Source organism: Centropristis striata, chromosome 17 (assembly GCF_030273125.1).
Source record: "Centropristis striata isolate RG_2023a ecotype Rhode Island chromosome 17, C.striata_1.0, whole genome shotgun sequence".
Classification (NCBI taxonomy): Eukaryota; Metazoa; Chordata; class Actinopteri; order Perciformes; family Serranidae; genus Centropristis; species Centropristis striata.
Window position 1 is genome coordinate 13,073,814 of NC_081533.1, and position 25,686 is coordinate 13,099,499.

General features: G+C 37.1%; 1 protein-coding gene across 1 annotated transcript; it reads left to right on the forward strand.

Moving 5' to 3' along the window:
* The first annotated feature begins 228 nt into the window (after positions 1–228).
* acadvl (acyl-CoA dehydrogenase very long chain) lies at positions 229–24,863 on the forward strand. Its single transcript, XM_059355034.1, has 21 exons — positions 229–342; positions 561–648; positions 736–799; positions 3,586–3,657; positions 3,855–3,927; positions 4,033–4,097; positions 4,207–4,341; positions 5,069–5,213; positions 7,394–7,523; positions 7,663–7,788; positions 9,133–9,331; positions 10,490–10,594; positions 11,385–11,471; positions 11,958–12,020; positions 16,061–16,162; positions 17,541–17,638; positions 19,928–20,000; positions 20,123–20,195; positions 21,323–21,395; positions 21,597–21,672; positions 22,903–24,863. Exons 2-21 carry the CDS (start codon positions 575–577, stop codon positions 23,038–23,040), a joined length of 1,971 nt encoding a protein of 656 aa, XP_059211017.1. The 5' UTR covers positions 229–342; positions 561–574; the 3' UTR covers positions 23,041–24,863.
* The last annotated feature ends 823 nt before the right edge of the window (positions 24,864–25,686 follow it).

Consider the following 25,686-nt stretch of genomic DNA (forward strand, 5'->3'; position numbering starts at 1 on the left):
AAACCATGGAAAATATTTCATTATTTCAAAATATTTAATTATAATATATTTGTCCAAACAAATGTACATTTAGTTGTAACAGGCATTAAAATTAACAAGAAATTGAAGAAAAAGGGTGATCTAATAATTATTTTTTAATGACTGCATGTTTTGTATACGTGTCTCTCGGACTACAAGATACTACTATTAAACTTCATTTCCCATGAAGCACCGCGCCGCGGGCAGACATCCGGGCGAGCCAACCCCCAAAGAGGAAAATTCAGGTTAAATACAAGTGGGTCATTTAGAGCAACAGAGTGCTTCTGGACGGACCAGGTGACGAGTTTTATTATAACCCGACAGGTGAGTAATGTATGTCGAAGTTCTCGACATTCGGTAGAGGAAAACACATATTTTACCTGTGTTTTCCTGCTTTTTCGTTAAACAAACCAACGTACGTTAACTGCTAGCTCGCCGTCGAACCCGGCTACGTAGCCTTTAACTGTTAACTAACGTTCCATGTGTTACATGTGTTATTTATCTAATCTATCTGATCTAATATGTCTCCGGTTTTGTTGTAGAACATAATATAATCATGCTGCTTCGTAAAGTGAGCCAGTCGTCCGCACTGTGCAGCTCCCTGCTCAGGATCCCTCCCGTGCTGTCTGGGTGGGTAAAGCTATTATTGAGCCTGTCGTCGACATACTACGAAAAATAAAAGTTAAAGTCACTTTGTTTTTCTTGTCTGGACTCCAGAGGTCATGTCGGGGCTGTGGTTGCTGCGCCAAACGCTCGTCTGTACGCCAGCCAAGCTGCAGAGGTAAGGTTGTTTCAACATAAGCCTTCATTAGAAAAGATAGCTCGATGTTATTTACACTTTGTCGTGTATATGTTGCTTTTATACGTTATTCCCCATTGTGTTGCCCTTGTTTGGCGTAGTGCAGGGGCTGGGTGACATAACGTAGGCATCTCCTCCCGCTGGAGGGAAGTGGGGGAAAGTTCACCGGTCACATGACGCAATGGTAACACAGGGAATGTAGGTGACACTGCTGTTGCCCAGACCAGTTCAGATCTGTATACAGTCTATGCTGCCCTACAAAGCCTAACTGCAGTAACTACTTTTTTGGTCGAAATTGACTTATGACTAAAAATGAACTCCTTTATCTCTGTTTTATCTTGTGACAAAGTTTTAGATTTGAATTTTACTTTATTTCAGAGAAAAAAATATGTAAAAATTGCAGTAACTACAAAATCCACTGTGATACAGTGTAGCCTTGTATTTCTTTATTGTGTGGAATAGTGAAGACAAGAATAATATAAATCATAAGTTTATTTTATAGGGAAATTGATATCTAGATAGTAATTAAGTTAAAAAAAAAAGTTAGATAAAATTATGTCAAGACTAAAATACACCATTACTTTATAATATTAAGTCTAAAATACACTTATCTTTGACTTGAGTTGTTAAACACTTTTAAAACAACATTGTAGTTACTGCACTCAGTTTTTGTATTACTATTAGATCATTTTACAGCAAAACCAGAGTGCAGTAACTACATTTTTTGTGACAAAGGTCAAATAAATCGTCAGAATTTTTTTTGCATAAAAATGACATCATCAATACATGTAGAAATAAGTGTCATATCACTAACCTACTTATAACCCATTTGGCTGGTCAGTTAAATAAAAAGTAAAAAAAAAAATTTCAAGCAGTTTTTCTCAGTTTTACCCTTTGCGTAGTTACTGCAGTTAGGCTTTGTAGGGCAGTATGGTTCAAACCAGGCAGTGATGGTGAAGATGTCGTTCATGTGCTTCTCTGCTACACATACACTCCTGTCAGAAAATATGCAACTCATTTCCTTTTTTCCATTCATAGTAGTAGTGGGGCGGCATAGCTCAATATATCATAACAATCGTTAATTTTGCATAAAAGCACCAAATTTGTTAGATGTGTTGATTATTATATTGGGAACAAAACTGGATATTGGGCCATCACAAATTCAGACCCTGGTTGCCAGCAGTTATTTAAACATTCCTTTCCCATTGGGCTAACGTGCAATAATGCACAATAGTGCATAATCTAGATCCTATAACCTTGATAGTCAAATCAAATGCTCATTCGCACTTTTACAGACTTTTACCAAGTAATTTTTCATCTCATTATATCATAATGTTATTATATATTGCAGGCGGAACATAGGAATGCCAAGGGGTTCCATTTATTTCTGTAACATGCAGAGGCAATCAGAACATTTTGTTGCATTTTCTTTAATTTTTTATTGTTTTACATTGTCATAAAATATATTTTTTGAACTTAAACGTAATTAGTATTTGTGGTGTTGAAAACATGTAAAGAGCAGCTTGGAGGTGCCCAGGTTATATCTACTTGTAACAGCCATTTTCCTAAATGGCCGCCATGGTCATCAGATTGCGAATATGCGATGACCCAATATCCAGTCTTTTTCTGAATATATTAAGCTATATATGTACCAAATTTGGTGCTTTTATCACAAAATGAACAATAGGTTAGCCATGCCGCCCCACGATAGATGAAGCTTCTTACTACACAAGTGGGTTGTTTGTTTTTCAGTAGAGACATTTTTAAGGATGCATCATCCGACTTCTCCACTCCTGACACTGACTTCTGGGCTTTGGTCATCAGCTGACACCTAATACAAACCTGATAACACTGTGTGACGTGACTGGGCTCATTATTTTATGTTTAAGGCAAAATCAGGCATGGGTTAAACATTACATCCAAAACAAAATGGAACAAATTACTGCATAGATATACATTTACTGAATTATTCATTTATTTATTTATTTATTTTTTTTTTTTAAAGTCATCCATCAGTGGTTGAAGGAGGATTTTCGGAATTAATAGGAGTTACAACTCCAGTGTAAACAATGTAAATGCAGCACAAAACAATTAAAAATATAAATATAATATTGAAATGAATATATAATGAGTGTCCCCACTGTCACCGGTTCCTGATCCAGTTATTTGAGTCAGTATGGATGTAAGTTTAGAGTAGTTTGTTGTGTTTAACAGACTTAAATAACATTTTCAGTTCATTTAGGTGTCCTAATAGATGCTCTATGCTTAATAGTTATATGATAATAGGTGTTTAAAGGTGTTTAATTTTTTCATAACTATTAAATAATGATGAAATTTCACATTTGTTCCATTACCTGGCAGCAGAAATGGAAAGCTATGCAAAAGAAAGAGAGCCATCAACAAATGAAATTAATAATAATAATAATAAGAAATCAATTTTAAGTAGTTGCTTTGATCTTGAATAAGGAATATATTGTGATGTTTAATTTATTTCAGATCCTCCAGCTCAACTCACTCACTGAGCTATAATTTCTTCTGTGTACTTTCACAAATGCAGTGATATATCAGGTTGACTCTGAGATACCAGTTTATTATCTGTATAATAAAATGCACTGTAATGGGCGGTCCCTGTAAGAAATCCTATCATTCCCCAATTACAAACTGTCCTGCTGCATGGACTCAGCTGGTAGCATATGCCCTTGGCATCACCTCTCACCCAGTTGGAGCTTGAGATTAGTCGCTGATCTCTGTTTGCATTTTCTCTTCAGGCGGTGCTGGAGAAACCAGCAGCAGTCGGCAGTGATGCTGCCACTCAAGTGGACAAGAAGACAGTTGCTACTGTATGTCGTTTCTGTTACTATCACTATTTGTTTCTTCTATTTGAGAGTGTTATTTGTGAGCAAGCTATTGTTGACATGGAGACAAATAGTTTCCTCTGGCTTCAGGCTCCACAATGGATTAATTAAACATTTGGGTAGTCTGATTGTGTTTGCACAAGATTAACACTTTTTTTTTTTTTTTACTTAACTTTTCACAGGAATCCAAATCATTTGCTGTCAACATTTTCAAGGGGCAGATTGCAACTGCTCAAGTGTTCCCCTACCCCAAAGGTAAACCAGAGGAAGTTATGTTAAAATTAGATTGAAACATTGCAACCATTTAATTAAAAAGCTCTGTAGAAAAATAAGTTGTGAAATAACGTTTGTTTGCCGTAGCCCTGAACGATGAGCAGGACCAGTTCCTTCGAGAGCTCGTGGGGCCTGTCGGCAAATTCTTTGAGGTAATTTCAAAACCTCCTTTAGCTCTTGGATGAAGTTGTTTCACCTCACACTCACAGACTTCCCCACATCCCTCATACTCACCCTCATGTTTCTGCTTCCTGTGGGCAGGAGGTGAACGATCCTGCCAAGAACGATGCCTTGGAGAAGGTAGAAGATCACACCATGGAGGGCCTGAAGGAGATGGGTGCCTTTGGTCTGCAGGTGCCGGCTGACCTGGGAGGCCTCGGCCTCTCAAACACACAGGTACGTCTTCTTCATGTTTTCGTAGACATTGTATAGTGCAGCAGTTCCCAAACTTTTTTTTAGCCGCGCACCTCCTTCCATGTCCCAACCAGGTTAACGCACCTCCAATCCCCCACACCTTCAAAAAACAAAACAAAATGCAATAAGCTTTTTTATCGGCATATTAAAGGCGGCATGTTTTATCATGCTGAAATGACCAGAACACACACATAATGAAATAATCAAGATCACAACAATGCGCTCTCGCGTTTGAATTAATCGGAAACACTGTAACTTTAGTTATGCACTATGCGCGTAACTTTTTAAGTTATGCGCAAGTATCCACTTTTAAGAGTAAAGAGGATGATGACAGGCTCAGGATCAGAGGCAGAAAGCTGATAAGTTGTGGAAAATGTTCTAATATTTTGAGCTGCATTGAACAAAAATAACTGCTTCTATGCTTAATTTTAAGATGAAATGCATTTTGAATAGCCTGCATTTATTTATTAATTAATAATACAGTTTTTGATTTTACAAAGGAAATGTTTATTTACACGTCTTTATTGTGTGGAGGGAAAAAATGCAATTGTGTAATTATCAGACCGCCATTACATTTTTCATATCGTGCACCCCCAGGGCGCACCACACCACACTTTGGGAATCCCTGGTGTAGTGTAATGGTTATGTAAACTGGCAAGGGCAGTGAGTTCAAATGTGATGGTCTTTATCTTTTCTTATCATCTTTTAGTATGCCCGGCTGGTGGAGATTGTTGGCAGTCATGACCTGGGTGTTGGCATCACTCTGGGTGCCCACCAGTCCATCGGCTTCAAAGGCATTCTGCTTTTTGGGAATCCAGCCCAGAAGGAGAAGTACCTGCCGAAGCTTGCCTCAGGTAAAGAAGATGCCATTTGACTATACACATCCTTTTAATGTAGCTGCATCATTGGTGTCAAATCCAATCAGTAACCGCAAACTGTTAACAAACAAGCAGTCCTAGTTCAGCTGTCTGGGAGAGTTGGGGCTCGTCCACTGAGGGCTGTGGACTTGTACGAGTCGCACAATCGCGGTGTTGCATTTCAGGGTTCATACGGATGCTTGAAATCCTCAAATGCTGAAATTTTAATGTCGTATTTTCAAGGTTCGAACAGTGCTTGGATTCTGGATAAAGTGCTTGAAAATGCTTGAAATTCTTACTGTATTTCTCGTGCAATCTGACTGTAGACAATCACATGTTCAATGAAAAAAATAGTGAATTGAATATTGAGATTAGCAAACTGTACTTTTGGTTGTTAAAAGCGTTAAACCACCGCTGTTTGTATGGTTGAGTGAAATGACCCCTTTTAGCATGTAAGTACTCATCTAAAACATGCAACTTCCAACCGTTGTAAGGTCCTGGAAAAGCTTGAAAATGGACCTTGAAAGTCCTTGAAAAGTGCTTGAATTTGACCACTGAAAAAATATATGAACCTTGGCATGTATTGTTGTGGACACATGCAGCCCCGTCCCCAAGTCTCTACTGGAAGTTTAACTGCAAGGTTGTCAGCTGTTTGTGTGCATATTCTGTGTTAGTAGGACAGACAGTTTAACTAGTTAATCCTTGTTGATATAGTTTGTTACCTATCTGGTGTGAGTGCCTTCCAGTGAGAGTAGGGTCGCGTTATCTGGACAAAATGTTCTATTCCAACATGGGACACTTCATTTATTGATAATGAAATATAGTATATCACCATATAGCATGTTTTCTGTCATTCAATACATAAATAGTCTAAATGGCAGTATACAAAATGTTTTATCATAAGGTTATTTCTCTGAATTAAATGTGACCAATGAAAAGTATTGAGTATTTTCTCATTTAATTCAGAGATTGCAAAATTAACTTGAGTTTAAATCTAGATTATAGAGAAAATAAATTATATATTTTCAGCTTTACACTGACTATGTTAATATACATGGTGTACTCTGTTTCATGACTTTATGGTTTTATGACTGTCCTTTAGTTTAGTGTTTGTACTTATGGTGTTTATGTGGGCACTCTCTCTGCTGAGATATACGTTTGGCAGAGAACAACCATGCTGCCTCTGTTATGCATGAAGTTAAGGTTTTTGATTCATCACACCGCATAGGTATATCTTTAGAGAACTAACCATTTCAAAAGATATTTCTCTCACTTTTTGATTTCATCACGATTTGGGGTGTAAATTTAGAGTTTACTCACGATACAAAATTCTATTGATCCTTTGGACAACAATACAATATAATGTTAACACAAAGTCTGTCATGATGCGATTTAGATTAATTCAGGGGCCTGTGATTCATATGAGACGATAGAATACGCTCAGTTACAAATTCATAAACTCACAAAGAGTAACTAAAATATGACTTGACAATTTTATTACTGAGCTCTTCCAGACATTTTGATGATAATGAATCTATTATTTTGAAAAAGAAACAGAAATATATAGTGGGTATTTCAAATTTAGCAGAAAAAAAGGGCTTAAAAGACACAAGCAAGTTGCGTAACCTACAGGTGCATCTCAATAAATTAGAATATGATGGAAAAGTCCATTTTCAGTAGTTCAAGTCAAATAGTCCCAACCAAATATTGAGTCATATAGATGGACATACTTTTCAGAGGCCAACATTTTCATATTACGGTAAACATACTTTTTAAAATTTGCATTTTGTAATATTACATTTTTTTTAAAACACTGAATTTTAGGTCTTCATTAAATGTAAGCCATAATCATTATAATTACAAGAAAATAAATTAAGACATGAAATGTTTCATTCTGTGTGTAATGGATCTATATAATGTGTTATTTCATCTTTTTGAATTGAATTACTGACATAAATAAACTTTCCTATGATATTCTAATTTATTGAGATGCACCTGTAACTGGGAAAAAAAACCCCAAACAGTTCAATTTATGGTATTCATCTATCAAAATGTACTGTCTATTAGTGGATAAATAGTTGATTATTAACATCCCTAATTGAGAAGGAACATAATCGAATGAAGGAAGAATGTGGAGCTGCTATAAGTTCTGCTGTCTGTCTATGTGTTTGACACAGGTGAGACTATTGCTGCTTTCTGCCTAACTGAACCGTCCAGTGGCTCTGATGCCGCCTCCATCAAGTCAATAGCTGTTCAGTCCGACTGCGGAAAGTACTTCACTCTCAATGGAAGCAAGATCTGGATCAGGTGAGGACACAGCAGCAGTGTGCATAATCTGAACTCGCCACAAGGAGGTGGCATTGTACAGTTTGTCCACTTACACAATGTAATGACTTGATGTTGCTTGTGTCTTTTCCTAATCTGATGCCCCTTTTGGTCTCATTAGTAATGGAGGTCTGGCTGAGATCTTCACAGTATTCGCCAAGACGCCCATGAAGGATCCCAAGACCGGGGAGATGAAGGACAAGATCTCAGCCTTCATCGTGGAGAGGAGCTTTGGAGGAGTGACCCAGTGAGAACACCTTCTCTTTACATTACCTACTGTAGTGAAGACACAGGGACTAGGCTGTATCTGTAGGGGGCTATCGCACAGTTCACACCGGGATGCCGCCCAGAAAATCAACGTAACGGCAATAAACTTTCAGAGGGTCCAAATGAAGAGGCAGGTGATGACTAGGGTTTATTTCTCTCCAGCAGGCAATGAGGTCATGTGTGGTTTTTCTATATCAAAAGAAAAATACACAAATGAATAAAGAGTAAAGCTCTCAATCTCTAATAAACATAATAAAGGAGTACTGAAATTACTAAATATCCATTTGCCTCTAATTACATGGCAACATTTACATAACGCTCACTGTAAACATCACACTAATGAGCTGGAGCGATAACAATAATGTAAGACGTGACGTACACTCGATCAAAGGCAGGTGAGCTAAATGCTACAACTAGCTTAAACGGCGATCACAGGGCAAGTGCTAAAGCTACACAACAGGCCAACAGATATAAACTACAGCAACGCAATTACAGTACATCAACAACATATACAGACATACTCATTTGTCATTCACGCACAGACCACTTGCTGTGACGTTAATAGTTTATAAAAAAAAATGCTCTTCTTTTCTCTTCTCTTCTTTTACTTCTTTAACATATAGCACTCCTGTAGCAGTTACAGATTGCTATTAAAGTTCTGTACTTACTTGATTCCTGTGGTCTAAGTCTAGTACCTTCAGGTTGAATGCACTTATTGTAACTCGCTTTGGACAAAAGCGTCACCTAAATGACATGTAATGTAATGTATCCCTCACTCTGCCGTCTCAGTGGAGCACACACCTTTCTGACCAAGTGTCGTCAGTTACGTAACATAACCAGCAGGGGGGGCCGCTCCCATATCCTGTACTGTTCTGATGTTTTCAAAGGGCGTTGCAGGCTCATTTTTAGGAATATCTATAGAGCCCGAGCATGTAAGGATGCTGATAACGTGCAGTTTAAGGCAAAAACACCATAGTTTTTTATCATATAGTACAAATTTGCCTTTTTAATTGGATATTTTTGACCAGAACAATGTGACACAGTGCTGAGCTGCATCTCAAATAATCTTCAGGTTCTCAGCTTTCAAAAGATCACTTCTGTGTGGCATTTATTGTTGACCTGCTATCTCCCCCTAATCATCCACTGCCCACAACCACCAACAAGGTCTCTGAGCAATAACATAACTACCTACATCTGAACATCACACAACAAACATATGTCCCAACTTTGGGACCTTTTCTACATCTTCAGTTAGTCACTAAACATCACCATGCCATCCTGATGTTTTTAACTCATGAAGTCTTCTCAATCTTCTTCATCACAGCGGCCCACCGGAGAAGAAAATGGGCATCAAGGCTTCGAACACAGCCGAGGTCTATTTCGACAACGTTCGCGTACCAGCTGACTGCTTGCTCGGCGAGCTGGGAGGCGGTTTCAAGGTAGCCATGAACATCCTAAACAACGGGCGGTTTGGCATGGCGGCCGCCCTCTCAGGCACCATGAAGGGAGTCATCAGCAAAGCTGTGAGTGAATTACCTTTAGCATTGTAAATGTATACAGTAAAACGAGCGGTGTGACAGTTTCTATGAACAGCTTTGTGTCTCTATATGTGTTGTTGTGTTTCCCATCTGCTGCATTGGTTTTTACACCCCTTCTCTCAATCGCGTGTTTCCTTCGTTGTGGGTTTGTGGGAAATTCCCCACATTCACTATGGCTTGTTTCTGTTATGCAACTTCCTGCTGAGGTTAAAGGCGCTATAGATACAAATGCGCTCTGAATGTTATAGAAAACAAAAGTAGTGACCAAAGTTTTCTTGACTGACTGAGGAACATCATTCTATACGTTACAAATACTTGGTTACATAAAGTACCGTCCTAAATGCTATTATTTTGTTAGCCTATTATCCAACCTATACTGCTACACAAGCAGTCATTTAATGCACCACACAGCAGGGGAAGATTTAACTGCCTCGTGTGCTGAAAAGTCAGCCTGTTTGAATATCAAGCAGAGGTTGTTTTTTTTTGTTTTGATGGACACTCTGAACATGTGCCACAAACTTTATTGTTAACACAGTGACCACTGTTGCATTAAGTTTTTTTATAATATTCCAATTTTTTTTGAGACACTGAAATTTAGGTCTTCATTAAATGTAAGCCGTAGTCATTATAATTAGATAATCAGATAATTAGAATAAAATAAAAAAAATATGACATGAAATGTTTCATTCTGTGTGTAATGGATCTATATAATGTGTTATTTCCACTTTTTTAATTGAATTACTGACATAAATAAGCTTTTTCTATGATATTCTAATTTATTGAGATGCACCTATGTATATAATTAAAAACTCTGCATATTTTAAGGTTTCCTATTGTTGGTCACAGACAAGACAAGCAAACACAAAGGAAATGCATCAATACAATTTGCAATCATTAATCGTTCGGCCGTAGACAAAGTTTAGCTTAACAACTCTAAGTTTATATAGTTTATAATTACCTATATTTACCTAGTAGTGCTGTAGAAAAATGTATTATAAAAATCCCATGTGCATAAGTGACTTTGTAGTATGAGGAAGAGCACAGGATTCGTGAATAAGTTATCTGTCTATTTCATACTGTTACAATACACAGCCTGCAACTATGAATTAGGATGTAATGGTGTCATTTTCCTCTTTTCATCAGGTGGATCATGCAGCCAACAGAACCCAGTTTGGGAGCAAAATCCACACCTATGGAAGCATCCAAGAGAAGATGGCTCGCATGACCATGATGCATTATGTAACTGAGGTCAGACGACATAATGGAATTTTTTTTTTGCCTGTACCACAGACTGATTCACATTTATCACAGCTGTTTTCCCACGATGATGACCAAAAACAGCAAAAGTTATTTCCTCCCTTTTATCGTCACACATTATATATTTTATTTTTTATATATATTATAATTTACATTTCTACCCCGTTCATGGTCATCTCACTGGTTTATATTTTGCACGAATCCTGTGTTAAAGACAGGGTTCATACGGGTGCTTGAAATCCTTGAAAATGCTTGAATTTAAATGTTGTATTTTCAAGGTTTAAAAAGTGCTTGGACTTTGGATAAAGTGCTTGTTAATGCTTGAAATTCTTACTGTATTTCTCTTGCAATCTGACTATATCCATCTATAGACTATAGATAATCACATGTTCAATGTAAAAAATAATGAGTAGCCTATCTGAAATGAAGACCGTTCCTCCTAAAAGTGTAATACCATCGCTGTTGGTATGGTTAAGTGAAACCTCCCCTTTTACTATGTAAGTACTCATCTAAAACATGCAATTTACAACCGGTGTAAGATACTGGAGAAGCTTGAAAATTGATCTTGAAAGTCCTTGGAAAATGCTTGAATTTGACCACTGCTAAAGTGTACAAACCCTGTGTGTTTAAGAGAGGTAGATTTTTTTTAATGTTGATTTCCCCCTTTTTTAACATAATGAGCAGAGATGTTTTGAACACCAATTCTTTACAATTTTAATGCTGAACACTTGAACAAGATGTCATATGTATGCTAACTTACTACCTCTTTGTGTTTTTGCAGTCTATGGGCTACATGATCAGTGCCAACATGGACAGCGGAGCAGCTGAATTCCAGATCGAAGCTGCCATCAGCAAGATCTTTGCCTCTGTAAGCGTTTAAATAGAAGCCGTCGCATTGATTACTCATGAAGACCAGAAGCTTTAATTGTTCCCATAATGCACTAAGGAACACAAAAACTCTTTCGAAATATTTCTGATGTTCCTTATTCTGTGGAAGACGGAAGCCTCGGGCTGGATAGAGGAAGTAGTCTCTTCAGACTTGTTTACAATAAGATAAAATGAGACTGATTTTTCTTTAAATTGTGACAGATAAAATGAGACTGTTTTTCTTTAAATTGTGACAGATAAAATGAGACTGTTTTTCTTTATATTGTGACAGATAAAATGAGACTGTTTTTCTTTATATTGTGACAGATAAAATAAGATAAAATGAGACTGTTTTTCTTTATATTGTGACAGATAAAATGAGACTGTTTTTCTTTATATTGTGACAGATAAAATGAGACTGTTTTTCTTTATATTGTGACAGATAAAATAAGATAAAATGAGACTGTTTTTCTTTAAATTGTGACAGGAAGCAGCTTGGACTGTGACTGATGAGTGCATCCAGATTATGGGCGGCATGGGGTTCATGAAGGTGAGTTATCAGTGCATCATGTTGCATACAAACCTGGCGGCTTCTGAGAAACTGCATGGGTCAAATAGATGTCAGCAGTTTTAACAAAAAAAAAAATTCAAGTTGTTGATTGGGTGTTTTGAAAAAAAAAAAAATGTATAGCCCTTTAAACAGATGCTACCATTCAGATTTAAAAGGAGAACACAACAGGTTATCAAAGGAAAGACGTTCACAATGCAAATGATCAATTAGTTTTTTGTGGAAAACTATTGGCAGGAATGAGTGAGTCCTATGCTCATTTTACCCTTTTTGCCAGAACCTCAGACCTTCTTAAGAACTCCGGAACTTAACCAGTTTTTTACTGGAGGAACTTAAGATCAAAGTAGTTTACACAATACTTCCTGGCCCACAAAAAAACTTCCCTTTTGTTTAAAGAAGAGACAGGAACTTTTTCTGAAACTATTTTAGGAACTAAAACTTGACTTGGGTCTAAATCGTTCCTCGACTTTGCTCACTGGCACCAACAATGTTCCCCTGTATATAGAAAAGCCCATTTTCTCCACAGGAACCCAGTAACCATTCAGAATCTTAACTATTTCAATAATACTTTTTTTTTTAAATCTTAAAACTTGCACTTCTGAGGACTAAAATCCTTCAAATACACAAAAAAATATATGGGCTTTAATGACCCTTGTTTTCTTCAGTTTCTTTTTAATTTTAATACCTGGTACAACTACAGGTACATTTTTTTTTTTGGACAAATATATTGATATCAACAAAAATGGCTAATAAAAGTTTAAATTAAGAGCTGATATCTAGACATTTTCCATGGTTTTCTTGATAAGAACCAAAATCATTAAGAAAATGTCTAGATATCAGCTCTTAAATTAAACCCTTATGAGCTACTTTTAATATCATTATATTTATCCAAACAAATGTACCTTTAGGTGTACCAGGCATTAAAACGAACCACATACTTTGTAAAAATGTGGCTTAAAAGTGGATAAAAAGCCAGTTTATGACAACCACAATGAAACTTGTTGGAAACATTCGTCATAATGTTACCAACCAATACAGCTCAACAAAATGTATAACATAGGTCAAGTTGTGGGTTGTTTTGTTTTTTTTTGGGTCATTTTAATGCAGAAAAGTTGCAAATTATTCCTTTAACATTGCCAGTTTATATATTGCAGTTATTTACTTTTGCACAAATACATTTCTGTTTAGATTGTCGTCACTCTTCAGTCACCTGTTCCACCTTTTGTACATTGACCTTTGAAACATTACAGTGGAGAATCGGCAAACTACAAAGAACATCACAATGGCTCTGTTGTGATTATAGTTTGCATAGTGAATTTGCCTCATCTTCATGGTAGAGTGCAAAATGTACTTTTAGGTTCTGTGTCATTTACTGACATCTTAGTCATAACAGTTTTTCTTGTTTTGCTACCTGGCTTTATCTACTGTATGTTAGCACTTAAACAGTCAAGCCTCTGTTTGCAGTTGCCAACTGCTTGAACTGATCATATTTATTCAACGGATCATTTTAACTGGTGACATGATCAGCCAGAACGAAAAGTCCTCGAAGCTTCAAACAAACGCTGCACGACGATGTGTATGGTTGAGGCAGAAGTCACGTAAACAGTGCCAGTGTGGGCTTGAGTCACGTTGTTGTTACATGCGAGAGCTCACGTTCAGTAAAACCAAGATACCACACGGATGGTTTCTGCAGGGGGAAAAAAGTCGACCAATTCACAAGAATAGATTGCATGCAGGTTAAAGATACGGGGGCGAAGTGAAGTCTTGACAAAGACTACAATGAACAAAACAACGATGATGCTCTCGGTAAGAACCAGACAACACATACAACACATAACGCATACAATGGAAAGTTTGGAACGGAACAACAACTAAAACACTAACCGTAGATGAGTTAATTGTTGTTAAGCACCTAAAAGTCTGGACAAATTAACCTGTAAAATTTAAAGCAATCTCATTAACTCAGTTTAAACTTCCAAATGTACTCATGTTGGAAGTAGTTGAGCTGTCCAAAAGGAAGAAGGGGGAAAACATAATTTCCAAAATGATGAGTCCTGCTACATTTTGACTCAGTGCTGATTTTTTTTTTTTTTTTTTTTTTTTTTTTTTACAAAGGAAGCTCAGTCTGAATGTTTGCCTGGTGCATTTTCATTTCTGCTCTTTCACCCGAAAGTCTGCACCCGAAAGTATAACCAGTATATGTCACATGCAGAGTATTAAAAAAAAAAGGCAGAAATGAATATAGACAGCCCCTGTTCCTCCTCGGAGGTTTTCACTACCTAATTTTAACTTGTGCAAGAAGCTGAGATCAAAACACACACAAAGCGGGGCTTTACCAAAGACGAGAAGAAACCCTGAAATCAAGAGAATTTCCATGCTGAGTTTTAATGGTTGACAACTAATCAACCTTTACAAATCTGCACACCATAGTAACTGCTGAGATGTAGGAACATAGCAACATTACTGCAAAAAAAAAGCATGCCCGACCAGAAGGGTTTAACCCTTGTGTTGTGTTCAAAAGCCGTTTCTGTCTGTGTTTGAGTGTTTTCGACAGAGTTAAATCATGGGTCAAATTATCATCAAAAATTGTTTCTACGACATCATAACTAACTTGTTATGCATTGATAACCAGACAATCCTGTTGTAATTTGGCCCCAAGAGACATTAAAACATGTATTTTTAAGTTAAAAAAGGGATTAACTTCACTCATTACATTCCCTATAGTGAAGACGGTGGGTAATTATGTTATCTGACTATAATAGACTAATATCAGAATAACGTCTCCCTGTTAAAATAATCGCCTAACTCATTTTTTCAAGTTTGTAGGAAACACAAAACTTCACCAAAGGTGTAACATATGACATTTATTGATCATTTCACTCAAAAAGGAGGTAACAAAGGATGGCTATTGGCATAGGAATAACACTGTGTGTAAATTATGTAACTTAATAGAAATAAATGACTTAGGCAATCCTTTGTGACTTAAGCGAGATATGGTAAAACCACTATTTTGAAGGTGTCTACATAAGAGTGACACAAGCCTGTCATAAACATGACATGGGATGTGTCATGAACATTAATGACACTTTGAAGTAACATTAATGCTCATGATACTTGTCATGTCATGTTTCTGACAGGCTTGTGTGACTCTTATGCAGACACCTTCAAAATAAGTGTTACCATATCTTGCTAAAGTCACAAAGGCATGTTCAAAAAATTGCCTTAGTCACGTTTTATTTTGACTTTGGCATAATAAATCCGCTTAAGTCACACACTTGGCATAGGCCATTATCTTAAAGGGGTAAAATCACATGATCTGATCAACTGAGGATGTAGGAGGTTTTACCATAGGTGGTCGGCGTCATGAGGAGATGATTTAGGCAAAAAAAAAAACAATTTTGACAAAAAATGACTTAAGCCTGATTTCCACCGGGCGTGTTACAGCCGATGAACGTCAGCGCCGCGGTCGCCGTTGCAAATAGGTAACACTCTAATCAATGAGAGCATTTCCACTGGGCGTGCTGCGGAACGTTACAGCAACGTCTCAGCCGCGGCTCTCTGCGAGCATTAGGTAGGACTTCTATTTTCTCCGCGAGCCGCTGCTAAACCGCGTAAATCTCAACGGAGCAGATGGCACCAGACAGGAAGTCCGACTCAGAATCAGCGTAAAACACTTCCGCCCCCTTTCAAAATAAAACACAATACGCAGTTCATGCAGCCTAAAACTACTTCACATCAACATTATGTTATGACCGAGGCACCAGATCAGCAATCAATCAATCAAAAGGTCTCCGAGGAGACCGCGGCTGGAACGCGTCCGCTGGAAATCCCCAGTTAAGCGATTATTTTAACAGTGTGACCATATAAAGTTCTAAAAACCTTTCAGCATTTCCAGAGAAGTTAACTGCAGTGCATTTGTAGCAGTAAATAAAGGGTCATACTGTATGTGATTTATGCAGCAAAAAACCTTAACTAAATAGTCCAAACAAGAGTTCATAATTTGTGTCTGTCTGTCTCTGCAGGACGCTGGAGTTGAGAGAGTGATGAGGGATCTGAGGATTTTCAGAATCTTTGAGGGTACCAACGACATCCTGAGGCTCTTCGTGGCCCTCAATGGCTTCCAGGTAACATTAAACGTCTGTGATGATCGACTGTGCTTGTCTGATGATACCCGTGTCGAAAAGTACACATGTTGTGTAGGAAGGAAGTGATTTCTGCTTCTTCTTTTTTTTTTTTTCACGTCTTGAAGGTTTTCAAATAGCTGATCATGAAGCAACTTCCTTTATACTGATTTTATACCTAGCATCAGTGGTTAGATAGTGTTTCCGTCTCATTATCTTTGTCTTCTTAAGGTAAAACAGAGAGTAGAGGAAGGGCGAGCTCACTAGAATGCAGCCTGAAACTTTTAATCAGGCCCACAATAAAACCAACACACTCAAAAAAACATCCACTCAAATAAGAAATAGCCCTGTAGATTCGTGGAAAACTGCATTATTTGGTAAAAAACAGACAGCACATCTGATATATAGGTGGTTTTCTACATTTCAGCTGTAGGATGTTACATTAAAATATCATTTTTGCTGTGAATAATGTTGAGTTAAAATTTTAAGGGTCTAATTCTAAAATACCAAATGCTGTTGACATCATCAGCTCTGCTACAGCTTATCTGTCATGCCTGCTGTTAGTGATGGCCGATAAAGCCAAAACTTTTCAACACATTATGTCTGTATCTGTCTCAAGATATTGATTTCAAAATACAGTCATTGTTTTGTAAATTCAATGAAGAACATACCATGCCTGATCACATTTAATTTGATAATTTCATTCTTCTATTTGGAACGTCCATACAAACAAAAAACCTCTTAACTCTTCAACGTTTTATTGAAATCATTTAAGTGAACATAAATACTGTAGAACAGGAAAATCAAAATCAAAGCTCCATAAATACACATTTAAATAAAAATAGCATATGAAATAAAATAGGCCAATCTTTTTCTGAAATGAATATTTTATGAGTAAAGATTAACGAACACTACAAAAGAACTAAATATGACAAGCCCCTAGCGATGGCAGCATTTATATATAAAGAGAGAGAAAAAATTGGACCATATCGCATATATTGATATGGTTTAAATTCCATATCACATTTAAAAATATTCATATATTTTTTATACCAATATATCGCCCAGCCCTAACTGGCAGTATATTTTGTGCTCTGTACATATTAAAGCTGAACTAATAATTATAAAGAGATCAACTTTGGCCACTGATGAGTGAAAATATGTCTTCAGGAATTAGATTCAAGTGGTCAACTTATAATTGTTCTTTAAATATTTGTGGGAAAAAGACAAGAAAACTTCTCAAGCGAGGCATAAAAACTTTTATGAGCATTTTCGTTTTATCCAATTTTGATGTTTCCACCAAGCTTTTCTCATGCAAATCTTCAAAATGTGCATAGAAACTCATTGATAGAAACGCATTTAATTCTCTGCTTCCTTCCAGAACGCTGGTAACCAGCTGAAGAGCTTACAGAAGGCTCTGAAGAACCCTCTCGGCAACGCTGGGCTGCTCGCAGGAGAAATCACCAAGAGAGCCAAAAGGTACACACACACACACACACACACACACACACACACACTCTGTCACTTCCTGTCCCCCAGACATGAGGAGACACAGAAAGCTGCTGGTGGGAGATGGGGGACTCCCCTTGCAATGCACAACACATGATGCAATTGATGATCTTAAGTGTCAATTCCATCCTGCATTACATCACTTTGTAGGTGCAGGGGAGCAGAAACGGCTAATTTCTTAGCTCAGTAGCTGATAATACAGTCATGGAAAAAATGATTAGACTACCCTTGTTTTCTTCCATTTCTGGTTCATTTTAATGCCTGGTACAACTAAAGGTACATTTGTTGGAAACTTGTAATGACAACCACAAAAATAGCTCATAAGAGTTTAATTTAAGAGCTGATATATAGACATTTTCCATGGTTTTCTTGATACTGAACTGGGAAAAACTGCATTCTCTTACTCAGCACCCTCGGTGGAACAATCTACAGAAAAAGCTTAAAATAGAAAGTCTATCAATCAATGAATTTAAAGCTACCATCAAGACTGTGGTGATAGAGACGTGCTTGTTTTTCTTAATAAGGCTCATTATGTTTTAATATTGTGTTATATTGCACTTGTTTTATTGTAAATGTTATTTTTTGGCACTATTGTTGAGTTTTGGATGCTATTTTGGCCAGGTCTCTCTTGAAAAAGAGATTCTGAATCTCAATGGGAATTCCTGGTTAAATAAAGGTTAAGTAAAAAATAAATATTAACCAAAATCACTTTCAAGAAAAACATGGAAAATGTCTAGATATCAGCTCTTATTTTAAACTCTTATGAGCTATTTTGTTGTTATCATTATACTTGTCCAAACAAATGTATCTTTAGTGGTACCAGGCATTAAAATTAACATGAAATTAGAGAAAACAAGGGTGGTTCAATAATTCTTTCATGACTTTAGTTGACCTGTCTGAGAGTTGACATAAAAATCGTGGAAATGTGACTTTTTTTATTCACAAACGGGTCTTTGAAGAAGTGAGGACCAGTTGAAATGTCTTCACTTCCCAAAAATGTCCTCACTCTGTTGATTAAAATGTGTTCTGATCCTTACTCTGTAGGAAGTACACACACACACACACACACACACACACACACACACACAGCGGCTGCACAATCTTTGTTTCCTGCTCTCTTCACTCTAAACTGGTTAGAAAACTTCCTCTAACTGTTCAGTCAATGCTTTCAGACAGTGTGCTGTTACAGTGAAGACAAAAGGCTAATCTTATTTTCATTGTAATGCAGCTAATGTGTCCTTGTGTTTCCCTGCTCAACTCTGACCGCTTATATTCCAGTAACTCTGGAAATTTGGGCTTGGGATGTTCCTAATGCCTGATTTCTGTGATGTTTTAAACAGTTTATACTTAGACCAGTCCACTAGTGTAAATGTAAGAAAACTCTCCAAAAACCGCAGGACCGTTTTGCATAACGTCACACTGTTAAAATAATCACCTATGTCATTTTGTGTCAATTTTTTTTTTTTTTGCCTAAATCATCTCCTCATGACGGCGACCACCTATGGTAAAATCGCCTACATCCTCAGTTGATCAGATCATGTGAAGATACCTCTTTAAGATCATCACTTCTTTGACATTTTGCCACATTCATAGGCATCAGATAAGAACCCAGCAAAGAAGAGCTAGAGGGAGATTGTTTAGTTATCAGTGTTTTATTGTTGACACTAATATTGGTAACACTTTATTTTGAAGGTGTCTACATAAGAGTGACATGAGCGTGTCATAAACATGACATGGGATGTGTCATGAACATTAATGACACTTTGAAGTAACATTAATGCTCATGATACTTGTCATGTCATGTTTCTGACAGGCTTGTGTCACTCTTATGTAGACACCTTCAAAATAAAGTGTTACCATATCTTGCTTAAGTCACAAAGGCATGTTCAAAAAATTGCCTAAGTCATTTATTTCTCTTAAGTTACATCATTTACACACAGTGTTATTACTATGCCAATAGCCATCCTTTGTTACATCCTTTTTGAGTGAAATGATCAATAAATGTCATATGTTACACTTTTGGTGAAGTTTTTTGTGTTTCCTGCAAAACTTGAAAAAATAAGTTAGGCGATTATTTTAACAGGGTGACGATATAGTCCTCTCTCACTCTCTGCCTTTGCAGTCTCAGTCTCTGCACATCAGATCAGATAAGAACTTATCTAAATACACTTTCCACCACATGTCAGGGGTAGGAAATGTGTTCCTGCACTTCCTCTGCCATGTTTGCTATAACAGCGTCTTCTTCTGTGGTGTTTCTAGGAAGGCCGGTTTGAGCACAGGGCTGACGCTGCAGGGGAGTGTACATCCTGACCTGGCACACAGCGGTGAACTGGTGAGTAATACATTTTACATTGAAGGCATATTTTAAAGGGGGGAGCTTGGACTATCTGAGTGAATGTCCAAGATTTTTTTCAGCTTTGTTCCCTTACTCATTGTTTTACATTTGATTTGCAGACCACTAAAGCCATCGAACAGTTCGGCGCGGTCGTCGAGGAGCTGCTCATCAAACACGGCAAGAAGATCATTGGTGAGTAGGAGTGAAAATGAGAAAATCCTGTGGGTGTTCAGTTAAATTCTGCAAAAAAAAAAAAATCCTCAACTGGTACAGGATTGGCATTTTGGATGAACAATAATGATAATAACTTTGTTTATATAGCACCTTTTTAAAAACTGCAGTTTGCAAAGTGCTTTGACAGAGAATGATGCCATAAGGCTAAAAAACAATTCTTACGTTAAAAAGAAAAACAATAAGAGACAGAGAAGAAAAAATCACAAGACATTCTCAGATACACAGAAAATAAAAGGTAAAAAGTGAAGAAGTAAATAGTAGTGGTGAGATAGAAAGCCTTACATAAAAGCAAGTCTATAAAGTGGGTTTTAAGAAGTGATTTAGAAGAAGTTACTGACTCTGCACACCTTATCTCGTCAGGCAGCTCGTTCCAAAGTTGGGGCGCGCTGGTGGATAAAGCCCGGTCACCTTTGGTTTTTAGTTTAGACTTTGGAACGGTCAGAAGGACCCGAGGGTCTAAAGAGGCGGGTCGGCTCATTTGGAGTTAATATTTCATTTAAATAGCTAGGAGCCAGACCTAAAAGAGCTTTTAGTCATCTGTAAAATCTTAAAATCAATCCCAGACGAACAGGGAGCCAGTGCAAAGAAACTAAAATCGGATTGGTGTCTGTTAACCCATTTAGGTCTAAAACGCTTGTAAAAAATGCCTGTGAAACCTCTGGGCGATTTTTAAAATAACCCCGTAAAACCTGAAGTTTTTCTGGAAATTCAACAGAAGTGTCAACACCAACTAAATAATATATTTTTCAGCCTCTGTAGCAGATAGAAATGAAATTCAAAAAGTATTGAGAGCTTATAGCTGTTATATCTGAGCTCCCTCCGCTATAGTCGTCTTCCGCCATGATTTCAGTTCTGGAAAAGTCCCATGTTGCATTGCAACACTCCCACATGTATTCTGATGCATTTAATTGGCCAAGAGACCGATGAGAAGCCGAGCTGCTGCGTTCTGAACCAGCTGGAGGCTAGATAGGAATTTCTGGGAGTTGCAGTAATCTAAACGGAGAGTGAGAAGGTTAATTTCACACATTGGGAACGCTTCTGTAAGAAAAAAAAAAAGTCTTATTCTTTAACTTGTTCCATTGCAGATGAACAATTTGTCCTGAAGAGAGTTGCAGATGCTGCCATTGACCTCTACGCCATGGTGGTGGTTCTGTCCAGGTATGCAAACATTCAAACCAGAGAATAGAAATCATTGCTGTCTTGCATCATCTCCTGTTTCCCTCTCCCCGTCTCTATTTCACACTCTCTCTCTCTTGCTTAACACCCCCACTCACTTTCTTTATGGTCTACTTTTATTCCACTTACAAACTCCTACGCAGACTGAAGTGACATTCTTTTGTTTTTCCCCTTTCTCTGCAGGGCTTCACGTGCTCTGAGTCAGGGCAGCGCCTCAGCTCAGCATGAGAAGATGCTGTGTGAGACCTGGTGTGCAGAGGTAAGATCCTCCACAGAGGCACACACACTGACAAAAATGTCTGAATGATGACATTTTATCTCATAATTAAGATGCATTGAGAAGTGCATAATAAATATCGAACACAAAATTGACGAACGTGATTACATTATATTCTAGATTATATTTTAACTTGATGCTTTTAATTATTTGGTACCATTATCGAGTAGTAGGGTGGCCAAAATATAAGGCTGGGTCAAATCAGAGGTGGAAAAAGTATTCCCTTAATTAAGTAAAAGTACTAATACCACACTGTGAAATTACTCCACTACAAGTAAAAGTCCTGCATTCAAAACTTACTGAAGTAAAAGTACAAAAGTATCAGCATCAAAATGTACTTAAAGTATCAAAAGTAAAAGTACTTGTTATGCAGAATAAACTCACTCAGATTTATATATTCCAAATATATTTTTATTATTATTGATGCATTTATGTAAGCAGAATTTTAATTTTAAAAAGACAAAGCTCATTTTAACAACTTAATATACTGTCATATGTCTAATCATTATAAATTGATTATGTTCTTCATTTTAAATCTCGACTTGAAAAGTAACTAAAGCTGTCAGCCAAATGTAGTGTCATAAAATATTTGGCTCAAAATATAGGAGTAGAAGTATAAAATTACTTAAAATGGAAATGCTCAAGTACAAGTACCTCAAAATGATACTTTAGTACAGTACTTGAGTAAATGTACTTAGTTACATTCCACCCCTTGTTATAATAAATTTAAAAAAATGAAATATCACATTACTTTGGCTACAAAGTGAATATCGTGAAGACTTAAACCTCGTGATTGAGAGGTAATAAATAAAGTGAGAAGTAGGGTCATTTTTCTCATACACTTCTATACTATCAGACTATTGCAGAGTTGTCCCTTTTTTCCACTGGAAACAATGGAGGTTTCAAGCATTTTTGCACTGAATCACCTTTCAGATTACTGCACAGCTTCCATCAGTCTAGTTAAACAACTTTCACACAAACATTTATTTCATTATTAATTCATTCAAATGCAACATGTGCAGCACAATCCTACACTAGACTGACGTTCTCTTCTTTTGTGGTGCCATGGCGGCCGCATGGTGATGACAAACAAATGCATTTTACAAGCAATATCAGCTTATCCAGACTTGAATGCAAAAATACTTCCACAACTAATGATTTCAATGTTTTGGAAACATTTCACCTGGATTTAACGCTGCTTTCTCTCCTCAGGCCTATGAGAGGATCATGCAGGACATCAAGACTTTGCGCTCCAGTGAGTCCAGACAGGTCTTCAAGAACCTGCGGGCCATCTCTGCAGCCGTGGTGGAGAACGGAGGCGTGGTGGCTACTCACCCCCTGGGTTTCTAAACGCACCACACCTCTGTAATCATGTCTTCTGCATCTCTAACCAGGTTCAGGGTCACATATGCCAAGTCCCCTTAAACTACTCCGTTAACCAGATCGCTCCATCACACAGCGAAAACATTGCATCAGCTTCGTTGCACCTACAACTTCGGGGGCCGAGTGAATCATCGTTTTTAAACAGGAAATCACAATTTGAATCCTTTGTTACCGTGGTATCTCGTTCACAATCAATTTCAGTGTCTTTGTGAAGCTGTTTCTATGTCACTTATTTATTTAATTCCAGCTCAAAAGTCCAACATTTGGGCTGGAAGTCTCAATTTGAGCTGAAAGCATTAGTCCGTGTCAAATGTAATTCATTAAATCAGGTCTGTAGGACAGAAAAGTCACTGTTATTGAGCCCCTGCATCTAAATCAACAGATGACTGAATTACTCCAGTGTGTGCATGGAGTGTTTTTAAAGCAGCATTTACATTGTATCTCAGCCTTCATTACTGTTGCAGATTGTAAAAATGGGAAAATAACTGTCTATTCAACTTTGGATAAAGAGGCCAGTAAACAAAGGAACTTTAATTTATACACAGACATTTTAAGATCTCTTTGATTTCTATACTTATCAGCACTGTGTTCAAATGTATATAATAGTGTGCCGTTTATGTACTTGAATGCCTTTTTTTGCATGTTAAGCTCGCTCGGTGCTCATCACAGAAACATTAATGTCAGAAATGCCTTAGAAACTGGTCAACAGATGCTGTTTAAAGTTTCTGTTGTGACCTGAGTTAAACAGTTGTTTTGTTTTTAACCTGCAGTTCAACTTAACTAACAGCCAACACCTTGATTTCCAGATTGTGAGTGTTAATTTCCTCAGCTAAAGGTAGCGGGCATCACTGTAACTACAGAATAAACAAGCTGTCAGTCTGCACACCGGGTACTTTTAGGAAATAATTTCTTGTACATGCTTCCGTTTTAATCTGCAGTGTCAAAGCTTTCACAAAACAAATTAGATCTGCACATTCTTGCCTTCCTATATCTTGTACTGTGACAAACAAAGCTGTCTAATCAGATCTAACTACAGATATGATCATCCTGCTTCTTGTTTTCTAAAATTAGTGTCTCAACAGCTGCCGGAGTCGGCGTTTGTGTAGATCTACTTTGAGCCTTTTTGCTTTGAAAACACACATGGTTATTGGGATTAAAAAAATATCTTTTCTACAAAAAAATATTAGACCATCGTTTCCTTCAATTTCTTCCTTTTAGTGCCTGGTACAGCTAAAGGTACATTTGTTTTGACAAATATTAATGAGAACAACAAAAATGGCTCATAAGAGTTTAATTTAAAAGCTGATATCTAGACATTTAACATTGTTTTCTTGATAATAACCAAAATCATCAAGAAAACCATGGAAAATGTCTAGATATTAGCTCTTAAATTAAACTCTTATGAGCTGCTTTTGTTGTCATTATATTTTTCCAAACATATGTACCTTTTACTTGTACCAGGCATTAAAATTAACAAGAAATTGAAGGAAAAAAGGGTGATCTAATATTTTTTTCCATGACTATTTATCAGTCTGGGCTTGCACCAGTGAGAGTGATGATCCATATTGGTTTATTTTTGCAGATGTTTTTCTCTCATTAAACATAACTTTTGTTAGGCTTTTGCCAGAATATAGTTTTTCCTCTGTAATGTCCCGATTCTTTAAATATTTTCTCACCATATCTATGAATGTGGCCTTTAACAGGCTTCTGGTTTCTTCTTGTACAAGCTTTTCTAACCTGTAAAAAAACCTACAATGATTAAAGATTAAACCTCAGCAGAAAATTAAAAATCCCACTGAAGCATTTTTTTTATCCCCTTCCCGCCCAAACTCGCTTCCTGTTTCTGTTGTACACATAACAAGCTGCAGCTCTGCTTTCACTTCTGCAGCCTCGGCTCCTTCAAGAGTACAAACACTTCACAGGAATGCCAGTAAAGTGTTGCTACTGTGGGTGCGAGACCGAGAGTTGGCGAGGGCTGTTCCAGCGCTGTGCGAGCCCTGTGGTTGAAACGTTGAGAATTTCCCCCGAATGCGTCTCTCCTTCTGACTAAAAAAACGAACCGACGAGCTCAGCAGTAAGTGTGCAACAGGTCGACTAAAGCAGACTCTTGTCTTTGCTTGTAAACACTCACTGATGACATTATTTCCTTTTATTAACAGTGGTAAACAGTACAGTAGAAGTCATCTTTGCTTTGAGAGAGTAAGAATTTTAGGCTCTACTCTATTTGGGTACCCAACTTGCGGATAAAAGCCAACATTTTTGGAAATGCAGTCATGGAAAAAAATATTAGACCATTGTTTTCTCTAATTTACAACTTAAGGTACAAAAATAGCTGATAAGAGTTTAATTTAAGAGTTGATATTTAAACATTTCCATGGTTTTCTTGATAATGATTTTGGTTTTTATCAAGAAAACCATGGAAAATGTCTAGATATCAGCTCTTAAATTAAACTCTTATCAGCTATTTTTGTTATCATTATGTTTGTCCAAACAAATGTACCTTTAGTTGCACCAGGCATTAAAATGATCAAGATATTTTTTCCATGACTGTATGTTCATGTTTCACTTAATTTTCACTTCACTTAATGCTGAGTTAGCTGGATGGAGAACTGA